Source organism: Lissotriton helveticus, chromosome 6, assembly GCF_964261635.1.
Source record: "Lissotriton helveticus chromosome 6, aLisHel1.1, whole genome shotgun sequence".
In the NCBI taxonomy this organism is placed as follows: Eukaryota; Metazoa; Chordata; class Amphibia; order Caudata; family Salamandridae; genus Lissotriton; species Lissotriton helveticus.
Window position 1 is genome coordinate 939707215 of NC_136067.1, and position 24834 is coordinate 939732048.

Below are 24834 nucleotides of genomic sequence, written 5' to 3' on the forward strand. Positions count from 1 at the left end.
CTCCAGTGAGACCTGGACAAAGGAAAGGGGGTGTAACCACCCCCCTTCCTGGTCCCACCCATAGGGAGGGACCTAGCAGGAGATCCACCCCTCAGATTGGAATAAGAGTGGGAGCAGTGCCCTAACACAGCAGATCATCCTGAAATCACCTTTAAACTAAGAAGACGACTGGACTTCGACATTCTGATGAACAGAAGACTGAAGAGCATCTCCCTTGTGGCCTAGGAGGGGCCACCCTGTGAACACAGGCACTACCCAGCACCTCGACGTCTGCTTTGCCGCCGCCTCCCGCCGGAGCCCGAGTGCAGAGCCTGACAAGACCCAGCTTCCCAGACTTCTCCCAGCCTGATCCACAGTCTCTGCAAAGAAGGGACCCGTGGAGGCACCGAGAGACGTGGGAGCGGACATCTTGAAAGACCCCCGAGACGCTGACTGCGCAGCACCCGAGGCACCCTCGACTCTGTGCTTTGGGGTTTGAGAAGCCCCACAATCGAGCAGCATTTGCACCAAAGATCAGCTCTCCAGCATCTCCACAATCTGCGTGGGGCCCTTTTGCTTTGTGCCACTCGACTCGCCATCCCGGCCGCTTGTCACGTGGTCAGCGGCCATCTTGGCGACGAAACCTACGATTTACACTGTGGGTCTGGTTGCTCAAGACCTGCCCTCGCTCCTGTAGAAAGGAGTACCCGCTCTGACCTTGCTGGTCCGAGTAATAAGCCTTTTTCACTTTCCCCGTGGCTTGCATTAGCCAAGGCTTGTTTGCTTCAATCGAGTTGCCGACACCGCCATCAGCTAGAGCCTTCGAGGGACAGCTCGTGATCGACTCCTGGACGTCCTTGGCCTCTTCGTGTCCACGTGGCTGCAGAGAGAAGCAACACCTCATCACCTGTTTGCACCCGACTTTGCCTGGTTCCAATCTGGTTCCACGGTGGTCACTGGCCAGTGACTTTGAACACTGTCCCCTCTGCTTTCAGGTCTTCACCACTTCAGATCCACCCTTGGATCCACCGGACACTTCTCCTTCACATCGCCTGCAGCGTCTTCAGCTTCAAGCGCCAAGAACCTGCGTGTCAAAACCCGACGCCTCTTCGACCCTGTGCACCCACTTCCTGTGGGTGAGGTAACTTTGCTCCGCCGGTGTTCCCACACTGGTGCACATCTCTAGGGTCTGTGTGTTAAGTTTTGTTCCTCTAGGTTCAGCGGAAGTGTCCTTAAACTTTAACTTTACAACTTTTACGCACCATTGGTTAACATTGGTGCATGCGTGCGCTTTCCGCACATCTCCCGAATCCCGAGGGCCATTCCCGACTTCAGCATTGCTTGTCCTGTCTGCTCCCAGCGATTCCCTAGGCCCTAGGCCTAACCACTGCTCGAGTGGCATCTCTTATACCACTTGTTTAGTATATGGTTTGAGTGGCCCCCTGCCCTCATCCATAATTGTGCAACTTTCTATGTTTAAACAGTGCTTTTGATTTAACGCTTGTGCCCCTTTATTCATAAAGAATACTGGGGATTGTTTTTAGTAATAAATACATATATTTTTATAATATATACTTGTGTGGTGTCCTTTCATTTGGTACTACAGGATTGTATGTGGTAAAACAGCTCGCTTAACACGACCTCTTAAGTTAAGCCTTTAGGCTGCTTAGTCCATGCTACCCCTAGGATAGCTTGTCTAATAAGGTTGACTTACAACCAGACACCATAAGGGATTGTTTGGTCTGATAACAGGTGGTTCCAGAATTGGAAACATCACCTATCAGGCCAACTTCTCACAGACTCCACCACCGCTTCAGTCCACACCCTTGTATTGTGTCCCTTTGCCAGGTCTTTCATCGCGGGCAGTGAAGAAGAGGGCAACTGTGGAGCATGTGGTCGTGGTTGTCTGCATGCGTATATATATTTTTCCCACCATATTTTCGATATTTTGGCAAATCTATTATAAATGGTATCATCCGCGCCTTGAGTTAGCAACCAGTCATTAAGTTAACCTCTTCGGAGCCCCCTCATCAGATCAGACCTCTCAGGGTTGGGTGAAGGGCCTAGCCAGCATATTGGCCATTATAATTGCACCGCTGCATAATGCGCAAATGCTGAACAGCGATAATGTCTACCATTGTAGAAAAATCTGCCTTAGTTGTTTACACTTTTGTCCTTTGACTTTATAGAGGAATTTCTTTGCATTTTTAGTTTCTTGCTCTTCATTCCCCCTAATTCGTTTCTAGGAGATGTCCATTTAAATTGTACGTTTCTTTTCTGTGAATTTCATGTTAACAGCCATCTTTCGCAGTTTAAACGCAAATTACATAGCGTTTCACGTATGTCGTAGTATGTGCCTAATGCACAGTAGCGTGTTGTGGCTAATGATCGATTTTCCTACCAATGAGCCTACAGTATATTATCTTATCTTGGGAAAGGAGGTAATGCATCTTTCAATGACAACTTCTTTCAAACCCTACCCAGTTCCCCTGTGTGTTGGTATTTCTATATTCATTTGGAACATGACTATGACAACAGTTCCAGGTTGCTGGTTTCAATTGCCCCGGGAGTGCAATCTCCTAATATAAATAGAGCTGTTGAAACAGAAAGTCATCAATCTTTAAATTGTTTACTTGCACTCAGGGGACTTTTGAGTTCTACATTTATATCCCCTGAAATCTGCTGCTAGTTGATGTAGAACCACTTAGTATGTGGTTTAAAACCTGTTTCCTAATTACTGTCCATGCACTTTAGTTTTTTTTTAACCAAGATTTATTTTTCTGAATTTTAAAGTCTCGAAGTGTGGATAAGCAACACGCCGTTGTCAACTATGACACCTCAACTGATGAACACTTAGTGAAGGACTTGGGCAGCTTGAATGGGGTAAGTTACTCCTACAACAAAATTGATTTGCTTGTTCTGACCTTGTAATCTTAATTTCAGCGCTCTAACTTTCTTTTCATTAGTTTCTAGTTAATGGGTGATGTCAAACATTTACAATAATTTGAAACTCCCAAAACATAATTGTGCATACTTTAAAATAAAATGACGTGCATTATTAAAATGTCAAAGTAATAATACAGGTGTATGTATGGTGGGTGAGGGGGGCAGTTACTGCAGATCATGGTCTTGTTGTTCTATGCTACATCTTAGCTTATCCAGTAGTGCCAAGAAGTTGTTATAGAGAGTAATCGGTTACTATTGTTCATAATTTGTAGTTTCCCATAACCAACCCTTTCTAACTTTGCTTTAGTGAATACCGATTAGCAAGAGTTATTCCATGGTGTCGAGCCAGCTTCTTTGATTGAAACATTCTAATGTTCTACTGTTGCCATAACTTCAGCTCCAGCTTCTCTCTCCTTTTACAATTCCAAAAATAAAAACTCAATCGAAAATAAGAAATGAACTAAACCAATTGCTTAAAACAACTCCATAAAGTATTACTCTTTGTAAGTATGTAGTGTGTAAAAAGCAATTTAGAAATGCATTTTGACTGTTTGGATTTGGAGTGTGCTAAGGAGAGACGGTGATGTGAGGTTGTTAGTGGAGTGTGTTGAGAGGAGCAGGTGATTTGATTGGGAAGGAAGTGGAACAGTGTGTGAAGCAGGTCTGGTGTAGAGAGGGGTGCTTAGGGGCATAACGCAGACCCCTGTGGCACATGGGGCTCCCAACCTTTCAGGGTTCCCCATTTACACCAAGACCAATAAATATCTGTGATATATGAGAGACTCATGAGCCCCTCATCGCATTCTGAAAGGGGGGGCATCATTTTGCTACTCCTTTGGGGGGGGGGGCTGCTTTCTTTCATTTGCATCTTCCCTGGTCCTCCCTTGCCTTAAAATCCAAGGTGAAATTTCAACAAACAACATCAAAACAGATAGAGGGAGTAAGGAGATAACAAAAGGAGAAAATACCATAACATAACATGCTTGTAAAAATGATAAAACGTGATAAAATAAAGAAATTGATTATGTTTTTATTAGGTATTTCTTTATTAATTATTTGTATCGGAGTTTATTTATACTTTTGTTTCAGTCAATTCAGTCTTTATGTTTTATTAGTTACTAGGCTTGTTCTTTTTCTTTCGCTTTTTTTGTTAGCTTGTACCCTGTTCAAGTTACTCACAGCAAGAATGTACTGCTGGGAGGGCGAAAGCTCCATGTGTTTCTGGGGTCTTTTAAACCCTCTAAGACTCCAGTTAAAGGGATCTTTTATTAGTACCTTTCTTCCCTTGAAAGCAAAGTATTTCTTTAGAACTTGTTGTTTGGGTATAGGGCAATAATGATTGCCAATTCCATTTCCATCATACACACTCTCTCCTAACCCCAGTACTGCTGGGAGGGCAATTGAGGTGCCCTTGCTACAGAACAACATATGCAGTTTATTACTTTTCAATATTAAGCATCCATTCACTTTTTAGGTTTCGCCTGGCGTCCAATGCGCAGCAGTGTTCGCGCAGGCAAAATCTTAGGTTTTGCAGTAAGGGGCTTTGTCCCGCCTGTCTCTTACAATTGGCTAGCTCCATAAATGGAGGCTAGCCATTGGAAGAGAGATCTGTCCGTAATTCTCGGAGCAGATTCGTTGGCGTTCCGTAGATTTTTACTCATCCCGCCCCTTTTTAAACGTCATGCGGCGGTGGGCGTTTACTTTTTTTTTCCCCAGCCTTTTATTTTGTCATTTGCCCCGACCTCTGGTGAGTGCTTGCTGCTGTCCTGCCTTCCCCCGCCCCCCCTCCCGCTGTCCGTGTCTCCGTTCCCACCTAATAATATACAGCTCTCTGTCTTAGGGCTTGACAGACCCTTATCAGGGGAGGCTTACATATATTGTTAAGGGAAGTGGGGGCTTTGCCTCTGGTTTGAATTACAAAATCGAACTAGCAGTGTTATCACTTCCCTTCCAGTCTGCAGTGGCCGGCTGAGATACATTTTGTAGTTTGTCAGACACAGGATAGCACAATCGGGGCTGAAGCTCTGGGTAGACACTCTGCCTTACATGTCCTGGATACCATATGCTAGGGACTTATAAGTGGTTCAGTCCCTGCCAATTGGCGGTAGCCAATTCACATTACACTTTGTATTGGGTTAGAACACTGGCACTGAGGTCTGGTCAGCAGTGCTCAATGCACTCTCCGAGACGAAAAACCAGCAGCATCAGTTCAGACAATGTGGGTTGGACATGCAAACAGAGGCATTTCCTTACATTCGTCTATTCTGTTCTCCCAGCAGATAATGTAGCAGTTTATGAATAGGCCTTTTAGACCATTTTCACCTCTTCAACATCCTCTGGTTTCATGATAACTTAATACTGCCCGGAGCCAGTTGATGCTACTCCCTTGTAAGCCAATACATAAGGCACATTTGAAATTTGTCTCATTGAATACATCTCTTCACTTGGCTTTGACATCTGTAGGGAGAGTGGGAGAGGTTCAAGCATTCGCCATCAAGGAAACTTTGAATTCAAAAAAGAAAAAGTAACTGTGAGAACCAAGCCTAGATTCATACCAGAGGCTCCTCTTGACTTTTCACATAAATCAAACTGTCATTCTCCTATCTTTCTTTCCAAATCCATCTACAACAGCAGAGAGATCATTGCATTCTTTGGCTTTGTGTAGATGCCTCCGGTTTACATAGAGAAGACATAGGACATATTCACATCGGACCAACTGTTAGTGTCTGTTAGACAGCTACAAAGATGCCATCTTCTGTTCAGACAGGGGATAGCTCTTTGTCTCTCATCCTGCATTACGTTCTGTCATTCCAGGGATTCCACCTCATTGGCTGAAGTTTGAGTTCCTTCAAATGAGGTGGATGTGCTACTAAACAAATAGTGTGCTTCATTTCTATGGCCATTTTATCACTGTATATTGCTATTTTAATATGCCGACGATTCCCAACCTGACTACTGAGAACGATTCAAGAATGAGAATATATATAAATGATGCCAACGTTGGAGAGCTGGAGTTACAGGTAAGTAACTCATTTCTTATTTTACATTTGAATATAGTCTCATTAAGATAATAAAACTAATTATAATTAAATTCATGCACTAAAAAGTACATTGCCCTTAAAGACACCAAACATTCAAAAGGGAATATCAAAGCAGGGAACAATACCTATACCTGCACATATGGGAATTTAGGCATTGTCTCTTTAGTATTCTCAACTTTACACTGATCAAGTATTTTATTAGTCCTGTTTTATTGCCTTAAGCAAGGATATTTGAAATGAGGAATGACTCTTTTAGTTGTATTGTTCACTAAAGACATTTAATTTATTTTATTATTTTATACATACCCTGATGTTCAAAACTATTTTATACATACCCTGATGTTCAAAACTATTGTCCATCAGATGCAACTTTTTACCAAGGAGGACTGCTCTTCAGCTGCCTTTTTCTGTCATTGTGCTGGCTTTTAATTTTCACTCCGGTGTTGAATGGAAATTATGGCTATTCCAGGCCCTAGTTTGTGGGGCTTGCCTTTCATATTAGGTTCACACATATGGCCCGATTACGATGTCTTTCGTAAAATGTTCCAAGCCAATCGGTCTTGGAATCATGTCTGACCGAATCAGGTTCTGCGAGTCCGACTGACCGATTATGATGCTTCCCAACATGGTTCGGTCGGACTTGCATTGAATTCAATGGAAGCCTGTGTTCCGAACGAGAACACAGGCTCCCATTGAAAAAAGGGGTGGTTGGGGAAAACTTTGCACGCTGTGGCGGGCGCACCATGGTGCCTGCCACATTGTGCATGGTTTGGAAGAGGGCTCCCTTGGGTACCCCTACAGGCCCCAACCGGATCCCTCATGGCCCCTAAAGACATATTCCGGCAGCTGTTTAGTGTTGGGCAGACCGAATCAGAACGGCTGTCCAAATCAGTCATTGTAATCTCTTGTTCGGAGACGGTGTCCATAGAGCTATATGAACATCTCAGAAAGACTTAGGCTGTCTGAATGCCTTTCGGAACCGATTCGGACAGCCCGAATGGTTTCTGGGCAACGTAATCTGTCATTTGTAATGTCCACGATTCGGTCGGAACTAAGGCTTCCAAATCGATTCTGCAATACCGTAACCGATTCGGAGCCTTTCCGAATGACTACATAATTGTGCCCATAATTGGGAAAGCAAGATTTTTGCACCTAGGAAATATATTCAGTTGAAACACTAAATTGTCGAAGCATTCCTTTGGCTGAATTTGTTTCACATTTGCCAGGACACTACAAGTCACCAACAGACTCTGATTCAAAAGTAGTAATTGTGAGTCCTTTGACTGGCTCCAGTCTTGGTATCGCCTTGCCTATAATTTATTTTTTGGGGCTCATCAAGCAGGTAGATATAAGCAGTAATCTTTTAAAAGCTGACATTCTTGTCAATATTCCAGCAATAGTCCGGAGGCTGTGTCTCCTTGACCAGCTGGTACATTTGGTACCACTCTTGTTACTTAATAGTGGTTCAGAAATGTTCAAAGTGGAGGGCTTTTGCCTGCATGCTGGAATTAGTGATTACAAATACTTTGACCAGAAAGAAAGGTTTAGACAGCTTGTGCTACTCTTCAATTACCAACAATCTCTTAAAATGGATTGGGTGTTTGCCTTAAACTTACAAGATACTTGTTTCAGGTCATGCAGAAAATTGCTAGGCTTGAAGAAGTTTGGACAATATTAACAGTACCAACCTGCCAAACATCCTATGAAATGAAAAGCTATTTGCCATACTCAGAAAGCAGGTTGGTAAAAGCCCGCTTATGTCAGCCGGTAGCAAAACATTGACAAGAAGCACTTCAAGTTACAAATTTATATGCACTCCAGTCAAATTCATTCAGTATTTAGGAACAGTAGTGGACATTAGTCATGAAAGTATAACCTTGAAAGAAATACTTTTCTGTACTACTCAATTGTCTTAAACTTGCCATCTGGTGGCCAGAATAACTCTTCTGGGCTCCAATGCACTTTGCATTTTCAAAGTCCAGATTGTCGTGCTTTTTATGAAGCCTCTGCAAGAATGGTCAGAAAACCAGTGGGACTAAGACTCGGGAATTTGGATGGCATGGTGACTCTTTTCCTAGTGGTTCTTCAATCTTTATCTTGAAAAGTAAGTATAAGGGTGCCTTTCTAGGCATTCCTTCCTCTAGTAAATCGAATGATTTCATCTAGTCGAGGTTAAGGTGATCACTTGAGAGATCATGAAAGTTGACTGACGAAGGAACAATCATACCCCATAAACATGTTATAGCTGAGAGCTGTTTACCTAGTTCTGAATTGCTATCTCGAGAGAATGCGCAGAAGGCCTACCACTAGTTCTGTAGTAGGGGATCTCTGTGTATAGTCATAATCTAGTGAATAGTCCCGCTCATGTGCGCGGACCCCGGAGCAATCAAAAATAATCTCTTAAGCTGTCTTCTTTGCAGTAGTGCATAGACACTTAAGAGAAAATTAAAGACAGATAATGCAGCCTATACATGCAAGGCTACACTGTCCAGTACTTCAACTAGAAATGCAAAAGATATTCCACCAATATCACATTTAAACCTGTCTGCCAGGTTTCACCATGGAAAACACTTCCCCCCCCTTCACCAAATCCTTGGAATGATAGAGTGGAAGGACAGCACAGACAAGCCCCCATAGGCTGCCATTATGTGGCTTAAAAAAGGAATACCGTGCCTTTAAGGAAACTTTCCAGAACTCTCCTGGTATCCCAGAATGCACAGCAACTCCCTCCACTTTCAGTTCTTTTTTCCGGCTCCTGCTAGCAGGACCCTGGAGCATTGAGCTCTCCCTTTTTTGGTATTTTTTTTACTAATTATGCACTTTTAAAGTGTTCAGAGTGTGTTCACTCGACGTGTTTTGCCTCTTCTCATCTTTGTTGGAGTTTCTCTGGTGTTTTGGAGTGCTCTTTTATCAAATATGCCTGACTTATTTGATAAATGTCCTGAGTGCTCCAGGAAAAAGGCTAAATCGGATCCTCACAGGGTTTGCATCCTGTGCCTGCCTGAATCTCATGTTCCTGAGGAGTGTGATATCTGTCTGCAGTTCCCTAAAAGGACCCTGAAGGACAGGGAGAAGACCAGGCTCCAAGGTGTGGAACAGAGAAGGCAGCAAGGACAAGGTGGGTCTGGGCATGAAGTGGCTCCTTCCTCGGCCCGTACGCCGGCCTCTGGGGGGCTCCCCAGTAAAGAAAAGGCCAGAAAATGCCACCGGTCTCCGTCGATGTCGATAGCCTCGATGTCGGCGTCAAAAGGAATGACCACAGTCTGTTCCCCGTCTCCCCAGGGCTCTGGGTCGAAGCGCCGTCGACGTTCGATGTCGAGGGGACTGACGTCGAGACCTCCGACGAGGTCGACGTCGAGGACTGATTCGTCGTCGAGCCATCATCGACGTCGAGAGAGACCAAGACGCCGGTGCTCGCCGTCGAGGCGACACCGCCGGTCACAGTCGACGTCGACACGGAAGTCAGCGACGTCGAAACGAAGATCAGCGTCGAGACGAAGGTCGTCGACGCCGAGAAGTTCGCCATCGTTGAGGAGACGTTTGCCGTCAAGGCACCGACCGCCGAGGCGACGACCATCGACGCCGAGCAGACGCTCGTCGCCGCCGAGACGACATTCGACGTCCAGAAGACGTTCGTCGTCGTCAAGGAGACGCTCGTCGACGTCGAGGGGACGCTCAGCGTCAAGGAGGAAGCCTAGACGCTCTAGGACCAGGACGGAGTCCTCGGTGTAAGCAAGTACACGGTCGCGACGGCGCCGTCCCTCTTCTACGAGGGGTAGGGCCTCAAGATCGCCCCCCTCTGGTCAGAAGAAGAAGAGGAGAGTGGGACAGTCTCCAGGCTCGGAGTACTCTCAGGTTTATTCACCCGCTAAACCAAGGTCGCCTACACCTCCTCCTTTGCCCGTGGATCCTCCTCCGCGGAACCCGACTCCTCCATCCACCTCCTACTCCGCCACCTCCAGTGCCTCCTCACCGTCCTCCTCCACCAGCTCCGCCAAGGTTGGCCTCATTGCCTCATTTGCCGACGCCGCCTACGGGGCTTCGCAACCTAGGCTCCTGGTTCGGCCTCCAAAGCGCCCTCCTCTCCGGCCAGCGAAACGCCCAAGCCCACGGAGGTCGAGGTCTCGCTCGAGACGGAGAGATAGGTCCAGGAGTCGCCATCGCTCGTCCACGGGGTCCAGACGGTGCCGTGGGAGGGACAGGTCTAGATCCCGCCACACGGATTTGTCCAGTGCCAGGGACTACTCGCCGACCCTGGCGGACTCCCCTCGGACAAGGGTGTCCCCGATCAACGACATTATCTCCTTCCAGGAGGTTTTACTGATAGGAGCGGCCAAGTTGGCCATCACACTCACGGTGCCCACGCCCCTGACGTCCTTCATCTTCGAAACACTGCACAAGAAGCAGTTGTCTCGCCCATTGTTGCCGTTGGTGCCAGGTTGGTGGAACCCGCCATGGAGCTCTTCCTCAACCCTGCGGTTACGAAGTCAGCGCCCTCAAGGCTACAAAAGAAGTATCGGGCCCCCGACTCGGACCCAGCGTTTTTGCGCCTGGACCCTGCGCCGGACTCAGTGATTGTGACGGCAGCGAGGAAACAACACGCCACCACTCCATCATCGACAGTGCCTCCTGACAAGGAGAGCCGCTGGATGGATTCGGCTTGCAGGAAGGTCTTCGGGATGGCCGCCACGTTTATGAAGGTCGCTAGTGCCTCAGCCTTGCTGGGACGTTATGATCGGTCCCTATGGGAGTCCATCACATGGTTCGTGGAACTCCTTCCCTTGGATAACAGGGAGGATTTCCAGGAGATCATGAATGAAGGACTCATGGTTTCCAACCAAGTGATCGGTGCTGCTGCGGATTCCTCCCTCCTGGCAGCCCACGGGTACTGTCATGGGGTCAACCTGAGGCGCCACGCCTGGCTGCGGCTGACGTCATTGAAACCCGAGGTGCAGCAGAGGATTGCCAATTTACTCTTCTCTGGCTAGACCCTTTTTGGGAAATATGCGGACGAGGAGATGGCCTGCATGAAGACGGAGGCTGAGACCTTGACGGCTGTCGGGTTGGAGAAGCCGAAGGAACAGAAGAAAACCTTCCGCTTGTTCCAGAGACGGTATGGGGCGCAAGGTAGAGGGCAAGGTCGACAGGCTGGCAGCAACAACAGCAGCAGCAGCAACAGTTCCAATGACGCCAGTTCCAAAAGCGCCAGAGGGGCCGCGGTGGTCAGCAGTCTTCATCCGCGACCAAAGGCCTGGCTGGGTCTAGGCCCTGAGGTGCTTCTTCCCCCTCATCCGTTACCCGCTCCGGTGGGGGGAAGCATCCAACATTACCTGGCAGAGTGGAGAAACATTACTCAAGACAAGTGGGTGCTGAATATTGTTTGCAATGGATACAGTCTTTGGTTCACCAGTCCACCTCCAGCAATTCCCCCGGTTGCCTCGCAGTTCCAGCTAAGCGAACTCCAGGCGGAGGCCAACACCCTGTTAAGAAAAAGGGCGATAGAAGGGGAAAGGGCCTGTACTCTCGCTTCTTCCTGGTAAGGAAGAAAGACAAGAACGAGTTCAGGCCTATTCTGGATTTGCGACAAGCAAACAAGTGGATTCGCAGGGAAAAGTTTTGCATGCTGTCTTTGCACCAGATTTACCCTCAGCTGCAAAGGGGAGACTGGCTTTGCGCGATAGATCTGCAAGATGCGTACTAACACGTGCCCTTTGCACGGAAACACCGGAAGTTCCTGCGGTTCCTCGTCGGCACCAATCACTATCAGTGGATTGGTGTCACTACAACGCATGCTTTTACCACGCATGCCTTTACAACGCGGTTTTTACCACGCAGTCCATTACAACGCATAATGCTTTTAGGCGCTGGATAGTGAATTATTTAATTTACTATTCCAACTCCAGTTCCCGTGGATAGCAGGGAAAGTGTTGGATAGTATATTAAATACATTCCCTATCCTAGAGCGCCCCCCAGCGCATTGCGTTGTAATGGTTTGCGTGGTAAAAGTTGCGATGTAATGGTAGTGCGTTGTAAAAAATTCGTTGTAACCATGCTACACCGTATCAGTACACCGTACTACCGTTTGGACTGAAGTCTGCACCCAGGACGTTTTCGAAGTGCATGGCTGTGGTGGCAGCGCACCAGAGAAAGAACAAGGTGTTTGTCTACCCGTACCTGGACGACTGGTTGATCAAGGCCTCCAACTTCCAGGAAGCACAACTGCACTTCAACAGGACGGCTGTCCTGCTGAATCAGCTGGGGTTGCACATAAATATGTCCACTGGCTGATAACGGCGGCTCATCTGCCAGGTGTGCAGAATGTTCAGGCAGACGCCCTTAGCAGACTGCTTCAGGAAAAGCACAAGTGGGTCATAAACGACGAGGTGCTCTGCGACGTCTTCGCCATGTGGAGCACTCCAGACGTGGATATGTTCTCCACCGCCGAAAACAGCAAATGCCACGACTTCGCCTCGAGGTATTATCAGCCTGGGACTCTGGGGAACGTGTTATGGATCAGCAGGTCGAACAGCTTTCTGTACACTTTTCCACCCATTCCCCTGATTCCGGCGGTGCTCATCAAGCTGGCCCAATCCCGGGCGAGGATGATCCTCATTGCTCCGGAATCGCCCAAGCAGTGGTGGTTCACGGACCTGCTTCATCGGTCGATCCTACCTCATCGGCGGCTGCCGTGTCGGCTGGACCTTCTCACGAAGTTCGGGGGCAGATGGTGCACCCCAACCTCTCGTCGTTGAGTTTGGCAGCATGGCTCCTGAGATAGTGCAATATGGCCACCTGAATCTTCCTGAGGAATGCATGGACATATTGAAGGAGGCTAAGAGGCCATCTACTAGGACCTCTTATGCTTACAAATGGAAGAGATTCTGCATCTGGTGCATGTCTAAGAATTATGATCCGACGACCTGGAAGGAAGATGTCATCCTTCCATACCTTCTGCATTTAGCTCAGTCTGGACTTAATTTCCATTCCATTAAAGTTAATCTGGCTGCATTGACAGCTTACAGAAAAAGCCCTTCGCAGACATCCTTCTTCCAGATTCCTGTGATTAAGGATTTTTTGGAAGGGTTGAAGAAGGTGTTCCCTCCTGTTCGGCTTTCTTCGCCTGCATGGGAACTGAATGTGGTGCTGTCCAGGCTGATGAAGGAACCTTTCGAGCCTATTCACAAGGCTTCACTGCAGCACCTGTCTTGGAAGGCGGCGTTCCTCGTGGCCATTACATCGGCCCACAGGGTGAGTGAGATTCAGGCATTGTGTTGCCAGGAACCTTATACTGTATTTCATGCTGCTAAGGTTGTTATGCATACTCACCCTAAGTTCCTTCCCAAGGTGATTTCTGAGTTTCATGTTAATCAGGTTATCACTTTACCAACTTTTTTCCAGAATCCTTCCACTCCAGCGGAAAGGTCTCTTCATTCCCTGGATGTCAGAAGGGTGCTGAAATTCTATCTGGATAAAACCAAAGACATTCGCAGATCCGACCAATTGTTTGTCAACTATGGGTCGGTTAGGACTGGTCTGGCTACTTCGAAACAGTCCATCTCTAGGTGGATTGTATCTTGTATCCAGCTTTGTTATCAGAAAGCGAATAAGACCGTAGGGGGTAAGCCTAAGGCTTATTCCACCAGGGGCAAAGCGGCTACAACAGCTTTGCTTCGCAACGTTCCCATTGCAGAGATCTGCAAGGCTGCCACTTGGAAGTCGGTCCATACCTTTGCTAGGCATTACTGTCTGGACTCTGATGCCAGGGCAGATGCTCAGGTTGGGCAGGCTTCATTGAGAAATCTGTTTGCACAGTAGTGGTGTTGCCTTATTTTTCTCCACCGCCAGGTTGTTTTTTTGATGGGCTTGCCATTCTATTCACTAGATTATGACTATACACAGAGATCCCCTACTACAGAAGGAGTTGTTTCTCACCTGTAACTCCAGTTCTGTAGTAGGGGTATCTCTGTTATAGTCGTAAGCGCCCGCCCTCCTCCCCGGTGGAGAAAAGGATAAAATGATGAACGCTACAGGTCTAGCTGTCTACACCTCCAAAAGAACTGAAAGTGGAGGGAGTTGCTGTGCATTCTTGGATACCAGGAGAGTTCTGGAAAGTTTCCTTAAAGGCACGGTATTCCTTTTTTAAGCCACATAATGGCAGCCTATGGGGGCTTGTCTGTCCTGTCCTTCCTCTCTATCATTCCAAGGATTTGGTGAAGGGGGGGAAGTGTTTTCCATGGTGAAACCTGGCAGACCGGTTTAAATGTGATTTTGGTGGAATATCCTTTGCATTTCTAGTTGAAGTACTGGACAGTGTAGCCTTGCATGTATAGGCTGCATTATCTGTCTTTAATTTTCTCTTAAGTGTCTATGGACTACTGCAAAGAAGACAGTTTAAGAGATTATTTTTGATTGCTCCGGGGTCCCCGCACATGAGCGGGACTATTCACTAGATTATGACTATGACAGAGATACCCCTACTACAGAACTGGAGTTACAGGTAAGAAACTACTCCATGTCACCAATCTCTTAGCATCATTTGTTAATCTGTAAACCTGAGGAGATGACAAATCATTACTCTCTGCAGTGGCATCATCCAACTCAGTACAGGTGAGCCTTTCAGAGCACAAAAGAGGCAAACTAATCGGAAATCTCTTCGAAGAACACGACTGGATTCGGAACATCATAATGGCAGACTATGGGGGCTTGTCTGTCCTGTCCTTCCTCTCTATCATTCCAAGGATTTGGTGAAGGGGGGGGGGGGGAAGTGTTTTCCATGGTGAAACCTGGCAGACAGGTTTAAATGTGATTTTGGTGGAATATCCTTTGCATTTCTAGTTGAATTACTGGACAGTGTAGCCTTGCATGTATAGGCTGCATGATCTGTCTTTAATTTTCTCTTAAGTGTCTATGCACTACTGCAAAGAAGACAGCTTAAGAGATTATTTTTGATTGCTCCGGGGTCCTCGCACATTAGCGGGACTATTCACTAGATTATGACTATAACAGAGATACCCCTACTACAGAACTGGAGTTACAGGTAAGAAACTACTCCATGTCAGCAATCTCTTAGCATCATTTGTAAATCTGTAAACCTGAGGAGATGACAAATCATTACTCTCTGCAGTGGCATCATCCAACTCAGTACAGGTGAGCCTTTCAGAGCACAAATAGAGGCAAACTAAGAGGAAATCTCTTAGAAGAACACGACTGGATTCGGAACATCAATTACTATAAGATGTTTCCGACATTTGAAGGATAGCAGATATTAACTTGGTTGCCCCAGCAAAGAAATTATGTATACAGAGACTTTTTTCTAGAATTCCAGAGCCTAGCTCAGTATTCTTTTCATTTAATGGTCAGTTATATTTGTTACTACTTTTCCTTTAACGTCTCTCCTTTGCAAGGTGACCATGGTGCTGACGCAACACAGATCAAACACTAAATTAATTGCTTCTGTCAGACCATGTATTTGTTGGTATTAAATCATCTCTTTAAGTCCAGGCCACGGGATATCTGGCAAAAACTTATATCCCACCCCCCCTTCCTATTACACATGGTTACTTTATTATGGTATGTACTACATAAAGCAATTGTATTGTTTGTTGTCCCTTAGTGTCTGTATTACTAGTCTTCTGTTCTTCTGACTCTGTTCTCTTTTGATAGGGTCCATTTTTCCATTTTCCTCCCCCGTTTTTTGGGAACGTTGATACGAGGAATGTCTTTTACTGTTTCAAACTATGTAGCTTGTTTGGATTTTTTTTAACGGAGTTTTATATAGCGCAAACTTTACCGGTATCGGGTATCAGAACGCTTTACATAGCACCAGTTACGTTACATGAGGACACATTCATTTTTCTTAGGCACGGGGGGGATTATGTGATTTGCCCAGAATTACAGGTTGTTCAGCGTCATTGCCGAGACTCGAACCCGGTTCCCCAGATTCGAGATCAACCGCACTAGCCGTTAGGCCGTCTCCTCTCCCCCAATTATTTCTTCACAACTGATGAATATAGTTTTAAAAAAATCATCTCTTTATGTCCCAGGACCTGTATGTGAGGCTTCTGCTCAGGTCAGATTTACATATCAATCAAAGTTGTTATCCTGAACTGCAGCTTGCCATCACTGAACTGAGCGCCTTTGGTGATTTTGGAGAGTTCTATGAAGAAACCATTTTACACTCCTTTTATTTACTCAAATCCCAGCACGTTTTATGCACCACTATGATATAGTATTTAATTCTAGTAGGTAATTTAGCCTTGCCAAATTGATTGCTTGCGCCCACGTTTGGATTTAACTGTGTAATCCAGATTAATAGGACTCTCTGTCAAACCCCTGCAGTAGTCAAAACTAAAAGGTTTGTGTTAGAAAGTATATTTTTTAGTTTCCATTACATCATCTAGGAGGTTGTTTAGTGTAGTTCCTATATTCCCAATAGGCCCTACGCATTGGAATAATATATCCTATAGATTAGACGTAGGACGGAGGTTGACTAGGTCTCTATCGAATATATTAAACTTAATAGTGTATGCCAGCTAGCTCAGAGGTCACTAGTAACTTTCTCGAATTCACCAGAAGGGATAGGTTTCTGACAACCGCATAAACATGACAACTTTGTTTTCCAAGAATAAGAAATATATCTCTAGAGTCGCGGAAACAATAGATAAGTATTTCACTGAGTCACTCGTGCATGCTTCGTTTCTACAGAGGAGCAGAGAAATAGAGAGACTGGCGTTTTCAATAAAAGGTTTTATTGAACAGTCTTCTTTCTCATACAAGTAAAGTGAACTGCTACAATTGTAATGCAGACTGCAAAGTATAATGCATACAGCGAGAACAATATTATAAAATAATACTGTAAGAGCATTGTTTGGTTTCTAAACCATTTCTACATACATACATACATAACAATGGCTAAAAGTACTCAACTGGTGCTTCTAAAATACGCCTACCCCAATGTACCTAACCTAAGTCTAATACGCAGGAAGGAATAAGTGTGTTGTAGCATAGGTTTAGTTTTTCTTTGCCAAGAATCTATTCAAGGTTTCTCTAGGATCTAATCAGCTCCATACCTTTAGTTTAAAATGAAGGAGGTATGGTATCTCAGTCTCGGGACTCAATTTCCCAACACCCAGCAAGGGGAGCATGGAAACACTGGAGCTGGATTCTCGCTGAGAGAAATGCAGCCTCTCGATCAGTGCGTCAGCTGGAGGGCCGGCTTCCTTCGGGAAGCTGCGAACCCGGTGGTAGAGGGTTCTAGGCCAGTTGCGTGTGTGTTGGGCGCGGTGCTTATTCTGAGCTGCACTTAATTTTTAACTGTTTTACATTTTTACCTGTGTATCTGTCTGGCCCCCACTCCCCTAGCCCCGGACTGACACGGCTTGTGCCGATTGATCGGTGGGCTGACGGGGTTGCTGGGCGCCATCTTGGGAGTTTTCTCCCAGGTCAGCGCTTTAGTTTTTCGGCGCCTCTGACCTCATAAGCCCCCCCTCATGCGCACGCGCAGCGGAAGCTGCGAACCCGGTGGCAGAGGGTTCTAGGCCAGTTGCGTGTGTGTTGGGTGCGGTGCTTATTCTGAGCTGCACTTAATTTTTAACTGTTGTACATTTTTACCTGTGTATCTGTCTGGCCCCCACTCCCCTAGCCCGGACCGACACGGCTTGTGCCGATTGATCGGTGGGCTGACTGGGTTGCTGGGCGCCATCTTGGGAGTTTTCTCCCAGGTCAGCGCTTTAGTTTTTCGGCGCCTCTGACCTCATAAGCCCCCCTTCATGCGCACGCGCACAGCGGGTGCGCCGGTGGCGCGCCAAAGGCAAGCCCGTCTGCACCCGTCCGTGGCCGGCCGGGGGCAGGGGCCATGCATTATGCCCATTTTATTTCTTATTCCGCTGCCCAACTTTGCTCTTACCAGGCCTCCTGGCCTCTTTACCCAGCCGCCCTCTCACGGGTCCTTGAACTCGGTTTGGCTCGGGAAATTTCGCCTTGTTCTGTTTCTGTTACTCTCCCTTCCCCTACCCCTTCTTTACCCGCCTCCCTTACAAATACTTGCTCAACTAATCTTACACCTTCCACTTTAGTATTTTTTTTTAATACAAGGTCAGCTGTCAAGCATCAGCTTGTACTGTTTAACCTTTTGGAGTCACATAATCCCCACCTTCTATTTTTAACAGAAACATGGCTCCGCACTGATTCTCTCCCTAGCATCTTGGCAGCGCTTCCCCCCTCCTACTTTATCATCCGAGCAGATCGACCCGAGGGGAAGACGGGGTGGAGTTGCCTTGATAGCTCGTAATAACCTTCACTTTCAGGTACTTCCTTCCCCCTCATACCTGCAGTGGATTATTTAGTGGTACGCACTACCTTTTTTCAGACCCCGATCACGTGTGTGCTATTTTATCGCCCACCGCAACCCTTCCCTCATTTTATCCCTGCTATTCAAGATTTACTTGCTACTTTAGTGGTTAATAATGCCTCTGTATTGGTCCTAGGGGATTTTAACTTTTGACCCAATGACCCAGCGGAAGACGCTATGTCTAGAGACTTCACCCAGCTCCTTCTTGGTCTTAATTTTGTCCCTCAGGTCCATACTCCTACTCATTCTCGAGGTCGCACTTTAGACCAAATTTGGACTCTCAACGTCCCAGTCACTACTCCCATAGTGGCACCATGTGCGTGGTCCGACCACTCCATGATCTCCTTCTTCCTGGACCTTAGCTCTGTCAAAAACACTTTTCACCCTAAAGATATTTGGGCTAGGAACTGGAATGGCGCAGATGTCCCTTCCTTGTGCGCCTCTCTGCTAGCCACCTGCCCTGATCTGGAAGGTTCCACTCTACCATCCCAAACTACCATCATAGACGGCTGGCTTTTGAAGGCCAGTGATCAGGTGGCTCCTATGAAGCGTGTTATTATTAGAAGGGCCTACCTGGCCAATAAATGGTTCACCCCCGAACTTAAAGGAAAAAAACTTGAAGCACGCCGAGCAGAACGTGCTTGGAGGTTGGCCTACTGTCCTATCCTTAAAACCCACTACACGTCTATTCTTAACGAGTACAAAAGAGCCATTCTTGCCGCCAAGACCGAATACTTCTCGGGCAGGATCCTTGCTGCTGAGAACCAGCCAAAAGAAATCTTTGCCACGGTTCAAGAGCTGGCGTCTTCTGACAGGACATCCTTTAAGACCCCCCTGTCCCAATCTTACTGCGATCTACTCAATGACTTCTTCATCGAGAAAGTCGCATTAATTAAGGCCAACATACCCCTTCCTTCCCCTACCTTCCGAGCCTTTGCGTCGCCGCTCAACAAGTCCAACTTGACCCACATACCTCAGCTGACCAAAGAAATCTTTCTTTCCTTGTTAGCTCGGGTCAAGTCTGGCTCTCCCGTTGACCCCTGTCCGGCCAACGTATTACGTATGGCCTTTTCGAATTGTCACATACCCCCTCTTACCCTCCTCAATGATTCACTTAGGCGGGGCATTGTCCCCGCCACTTACAAAACAGCCACCATCATACCCATTCTAAAAAAGCCTGGAGCCGACCCCTCTTCCTCACTAAACTATCGTCCCATTTCTCTTCTCCCTTTCCTGGGCAAGGTTCTTGAGTCCTATGTCACCAAGGAACTCAGCTCCTTTATTGAAGACAGCGCTTACCTTGCGCCATGTCAGGCGGGCTTCCGACCTCGACACTCCACGGAGAAAGTCGTGGTCTCAGTCATAGACGAACTAAGAGAGGGGCTGGACTCCAACACTCCTCGGGCCCTCATCCTTTTGGATTTATCTGCCGCCTTTGACACGGTTGATCATACCATCCTCCTTTCCTGTGTCAAGGCGGCGGGTATAGGGGGCACGATGTTGGTCTGGCTCAGCTCTTCCCTGAGTGAGCGCACCCAAGCGGTCCGCCTGGCTGATTATACTGCCTCCCCACGCAAGGTCCAGTGCGGTGTCCCCCAGGGATCTTCTCTATCCCCTTTATTATTTAATCTGTACATTCTTCCCCTCATCTGCGCGCTCCAGGAGATGGAGGTCACGGTGTACAACTACGCCGATGACCTCCAGCTCATTTTCAATCTCTCTCACTCCCCTACTTCTGTTCTTAATTTCCAATCCATAATGTTGTATATCAGGGACTGGATGAACTCCAACCATTTAAAACTAAACCCGGATAAGACCGAGCTGGTTCTTACCGGGGGCAGTTGCAGTCCCTGGTCCCCCTCCTTTTGGCCACCCTCTTTAGGTCCCCCACCATTACCATCACTCTCTGCCAAAACACTGGGATCACGGTTGACCAACACCTCACTCTTCACACCCAGATAAGCTCGGTTGTCTCTTCTTGTTTCTTTGCCCTCCGTATCATTCGTAAAATTTCCCGTTTTTTTCCCCCCCTGCACTAAAACTGATTTTAATGGCGATGGTTTTATCGCGACTGGATTCTGGGAACATCGTATATAACGGAGTCCCTGCCAGTGCCCTCCGACGCCTCCAGTTGGTGCAAAATCAGGCAGCTCGCCTGATTTTTAGGCTGCCCAAATCTTCCCACATCACTCCCACACTCAAATCCCTTCACTGGTTACCCATCAAAGAACGGTCTCTTTTTAAATTGGGCTGTACAACTTTCCAAGCCTTAGCTGGCACTGCCCCTGCGTTCATTTCCTCTGCCCTCACTGCTTATTGTCCCAGCAGAGAGCTACGCTCCTCCACCAAGTTCCTTCTCACTGTACCTCGCTTTAAGAAAAGCAGGTCAGGTGGTTTTAAATTTTCTGTACTTGCCCCCACTTTTTGGAACGCTCTCCCTATTTCTGTTAGATCTGCCTCCTCTTACACTGAGTTTCGCAAGATGCTTAAAACTCTTTTTTGCCAAGCCTTTCCATCCTAAAGCCTTTCGCCCCCTCACAGCAACCTCAGCTTCCTATTAGCGCCATGAAACCGCATGGTAAAAGTGCGCTTTATAAATTCTTTTTAAATTCAAAATTCACTTGCTGTAGCGAGCTGCGCCGGGCAAGTAGATAGTCGAACTGCTCTGAACCACCGAGTCTTTGTAGAGCAAGTGAAGGCATATTTATACCTTGAAGGTGTCTAGTTTGACGTAAAGTTGGGCATCATAACGTCCGGAAAGAATCCCAAGGGAATAGTAGTTCTCTGTAAAGTACATGAGTTCTTGGACAAATCAATATTCAAGCAAGGCAAGGTCCCTGACTGCTTAAGCCGATTTTCCAAGAAATCGTTGTGACGGTTTGGTACGGGTGGAAGTAGCAATTCCTGTATTTGGTCTGCGTGGGCTATGTCTAAATAAGGGAATTATTTCTATGCCTATATTAGGGCAATGTGAATTGTAGCCATATAAGGGCATGAATCAGGAAAATTCACTCTGATCCTAAAACGCCATACAACAGTTGAGTGAGATTCAACTTCTGTGTCCCCATAGTGTTCTTAGGCACTTGCTTTCCCTTGCTTCTTAAAACAGTACCATACTGACACATTAACCAAAACTTTAATTGTTATTACTCTTCCCTAATCAGGGAACTTTGCCAGATATGTTGTATCAAACCATGAACAAAAATGTGAGCTAAATGAAATGAAAATCAATTTCTGGATCTATCCACAATGGTTTAGCATTCTCCAAGCAATCTGTAGCTTGATGGGTACTATTTTTGATTATTATCCAGATGTTTTTGGGATAAACTCATGGTTCATTGCTGAAAATGGATGGGAGGTGAGTGAGAAATCACTAACGTTTTCAGAGGGCTAACTGTACATCAGGCCATACTTTAGTCAAACAGTACTGGATTGACTGTGGTTCTGATTTCACTCTGTGTTCTCTTGATGTGCAGGCTTGCTGTTCTTTCCTCCTGTTTGAAACTAACAAAAACACAACACTTTAAATGTTGGTGTTTTTCTTTGTATCCATATTCAACCTAGGAGTATAGTTGAAATTAGTCTGCTGAGAGACCATCAAAAGTGAAGCACTTAACTGACTCTTTATATTTTGAGACAGAGAGTCAGTTTTGGGGGCAGGCCCTGGGGGGCAGAAGGTGGAGTGTTTTTCTCAGGGATATACTTAGTGTCTTGCATGTAATTCCAATGAGCTGTGTAACAAAGACAGAAAAAGTTGCCTCTCATAGGGGTGATCCTTTTAAGAGATAATTTCAGAAAATTAATAATTTATCTTTTTAAATGGGTTTTGGAGTCACTGAAAAAACAGAGCTGTTCTACTCTGTAACATGCAAAGAAAATGCCTGGGAAGGAATATTAGGATTATAAATATGCAACAATTCAGTTTTGCTTCATCTTGACTATTGCTTTTTTCAGACATTTGTGAATGATGTGAGGATTCCGGAGCAGACCTACATCACTCTGAAACTTGATGACAAGCTACGATTTGGATATGATATCCTTTTCTGAAAATGTATTTTCTCTTAAAATCATATGCAGTGGGTTCTTTTAGTGCATGATGATTTCTGGCTTTGATTCTGTTTTTTTTCAATCTTTTCGTTTAGTCTGATTTGCTTTTTAATAACCCAAACAGCTCCAGATTGTATAGATGAATGGAGTGCAAATGCATGTATAAATGTAAATGAGATTGGCTGGTGTTAAATGTATATTTCCTTAGCAAAGGAAATTGGATTGTGCATTGTAGGCTCTTCATTAACCCCCTGGCTGCGGCCAGAATTCTGCGCCTGTGCGGCACATTCCGATCGCGGGCGTGGTCATGACGGCTTCCCGGCCGTCATCAGCACACGCCCACCGTAACTGATGAAGACCGGGAGCCGTCATCAGCACCAAAGGGGTTAATAATCATAAAAACTAAAATAATTGTACATCAGCTCAGAAGGAGAGACCGTCAACTTTAAAAGAACTATGTTCGACTCCCATGGTAGAGAAGTATGTTAATTGGAGGGAACACTGTAGTCCTTCCAATAATTCTTTGATGACTTGAATTTCATAATATGATTTTTGACTTGGCTTTTCATCGAAACCAGAATCTTTTAATGGAATAGAATAGACTGATAGGGGAATGTTCGGCCACTTTCAATATTTCTTCCACCACTGCGTGATATTTCAATGTACAATACATCTAGGAAAAGTGATATGGAGTCCACATACACAGTGGGGAATTATTCCTAAATTTGTGACTTTAATGAAGATTTCTGCAATGCAGAACAAGGGCTATAAGTAAGTAACACTTTCTTCCATATTTTGATTGGGTAAAACTGCTCTTACACCTACACTTTGTAGTAAGTTTACAACTTTTGGCTTTTCACCATTTTGGAGTGATGATTTACTAAAAAGTGTAGACTTACGTGGCTCCACCCCCTGAAAGAGGTATGAGTGTAAAATTATTATTGGTAACTTTTCACACATAGGCAGAGGGTTCCTCCACCAGGGCACAAATATCCCTCCGGTAAATTATAGGAACATTGTAAAAAGTTTATTAAACTTAAACAAATTCTACAGACATTTTTATGTTACCTATTTATGCAAATTCATTTATATGGGCATTTTAAATGTGGAACAAAATAGAAAATGTGACCGCACTATGAAGTTAATTTTGAATTAAATATTTAATTAACTTAAATATATCAAATTAAAGAATTTTTAAAGGTTTTATCAAAAAAGACCTCGTAAAATGCATATATTTATGTTATGTAGTAATAAATACTTAAAGTTGTGTATAATTTATTTAAATTAATGTTTTTTTAATTACAGTTCCATTAATGTTTAAATTAAAGGGTTCCTAAAATACTATATGATATAAATAATGTATATTTTAAAAGGTCATAATAAATGAATTAATTTTAACATTATTTCCATATGGGTATTATTTTAAGTGCCTGCCTCCATTATTTTCTTATGTGAGGGTGTTGCAGAACCAGTAGTTGGTCATGTGTGGTGCAGGTATTACTCCAGGTCTGATCTGGGATCTTTTTGGCATATTAGTTTTAAAAGGGCTGTTTGTGAATAAGAATAGGCATACTCTTTTCAGTGTGTATGCATATCCTTCCCTAAACTCTTCCTCAGCCATCTCTAAATCCCTCCGTACTTCTCTACAAGCCACATGTATGTATTTGCAAATATTCTTCCCTTTCCTGCTACTCCCCTGCTCACATGTACTCCACTAATGTATATATACATGTGTGGGGATCTCAGTAGTCGGGCCTAGATCTTCGCACATACAAGATAGGTGAGTCGGAGACCTCTATTCGTAGATTTATGAATAGCATTTTGTACTTTGTGAGTAGCACTATTGTAGTACTACTAAACCTTCTACAAAATGCAGTTTGTGTATAGGCCCTTAAGTGTTTTGGTTTTTGCGAAACAATACCCTAATTTTGGAGTAAAAACTGTTTCTCTTTTTTTACAGTCAAAGCAATTTGCCAAACCTACCCCATTGCATGAGAATTGCGATTCTCCTATTAACATGCCAAGAGAATCTAGATTTCATTAAAGAAACGGAGGCTCACATTATGCAATGACTTTTAATTGCAGTTCCAAGCAGCCGCATGAGTCATAATACAAAGGTTCCAAAAGAACATTGAGATAAACTAAGAGACATAACATAGCAACCATCTGCCTCTTTTAAATCAAACGAAGAGAAGATCCAGTAGAAAGAAGAGAACTCGAAATGAAATCCAAAGGAGAGTTTAAGAAGGCAACCAGCCAATGAGGGATCCGCAAACATAGCTCAGGTTGAAGGATTATCTGAAAAGAAAGAAGGCATGAATAAATGTGTCCAAAAGGACAAAGTAATCACAAAACATGTCCAGAGAAGCGATTTGAACAAATTAAATAACATGTCAATGCAAAAAAAAGGTAGAAATAACATGTCAATGAAAAAACATGAACAATCGGGTTATGTGAAAATAATAATGAGAC

At 45.3% G+C, this 24834-nt stretch overlaps 1 protein-coding gene across 5 annotated transcripts in view; it reads left to right on the forward strand.

The window, feature by feature from the left end:
- Positions 1–24834, forward strand: part of CEP170 (centrosomal protein 170) — a 548658-nt gene that overhangs the window by 155294 nt on the left and 368530 nt on the right. For all 5 annotated transcript variants that reach the window (XM_078648584.1, XM_078648586.1, XM_078648587.1 and 2 more), the window contains exons 3-4: positions 2773–2862; positions 22270–22348. In XM_078648584.1, coding sequence (XP_078504710.1) covers positions 2773–2862; positions 22270–22348 — 169 coding nt within the window. The remainder of the gene's footprint in view (positions 1–2772; positions 2863–22269; positions 22349–24834) is intronic.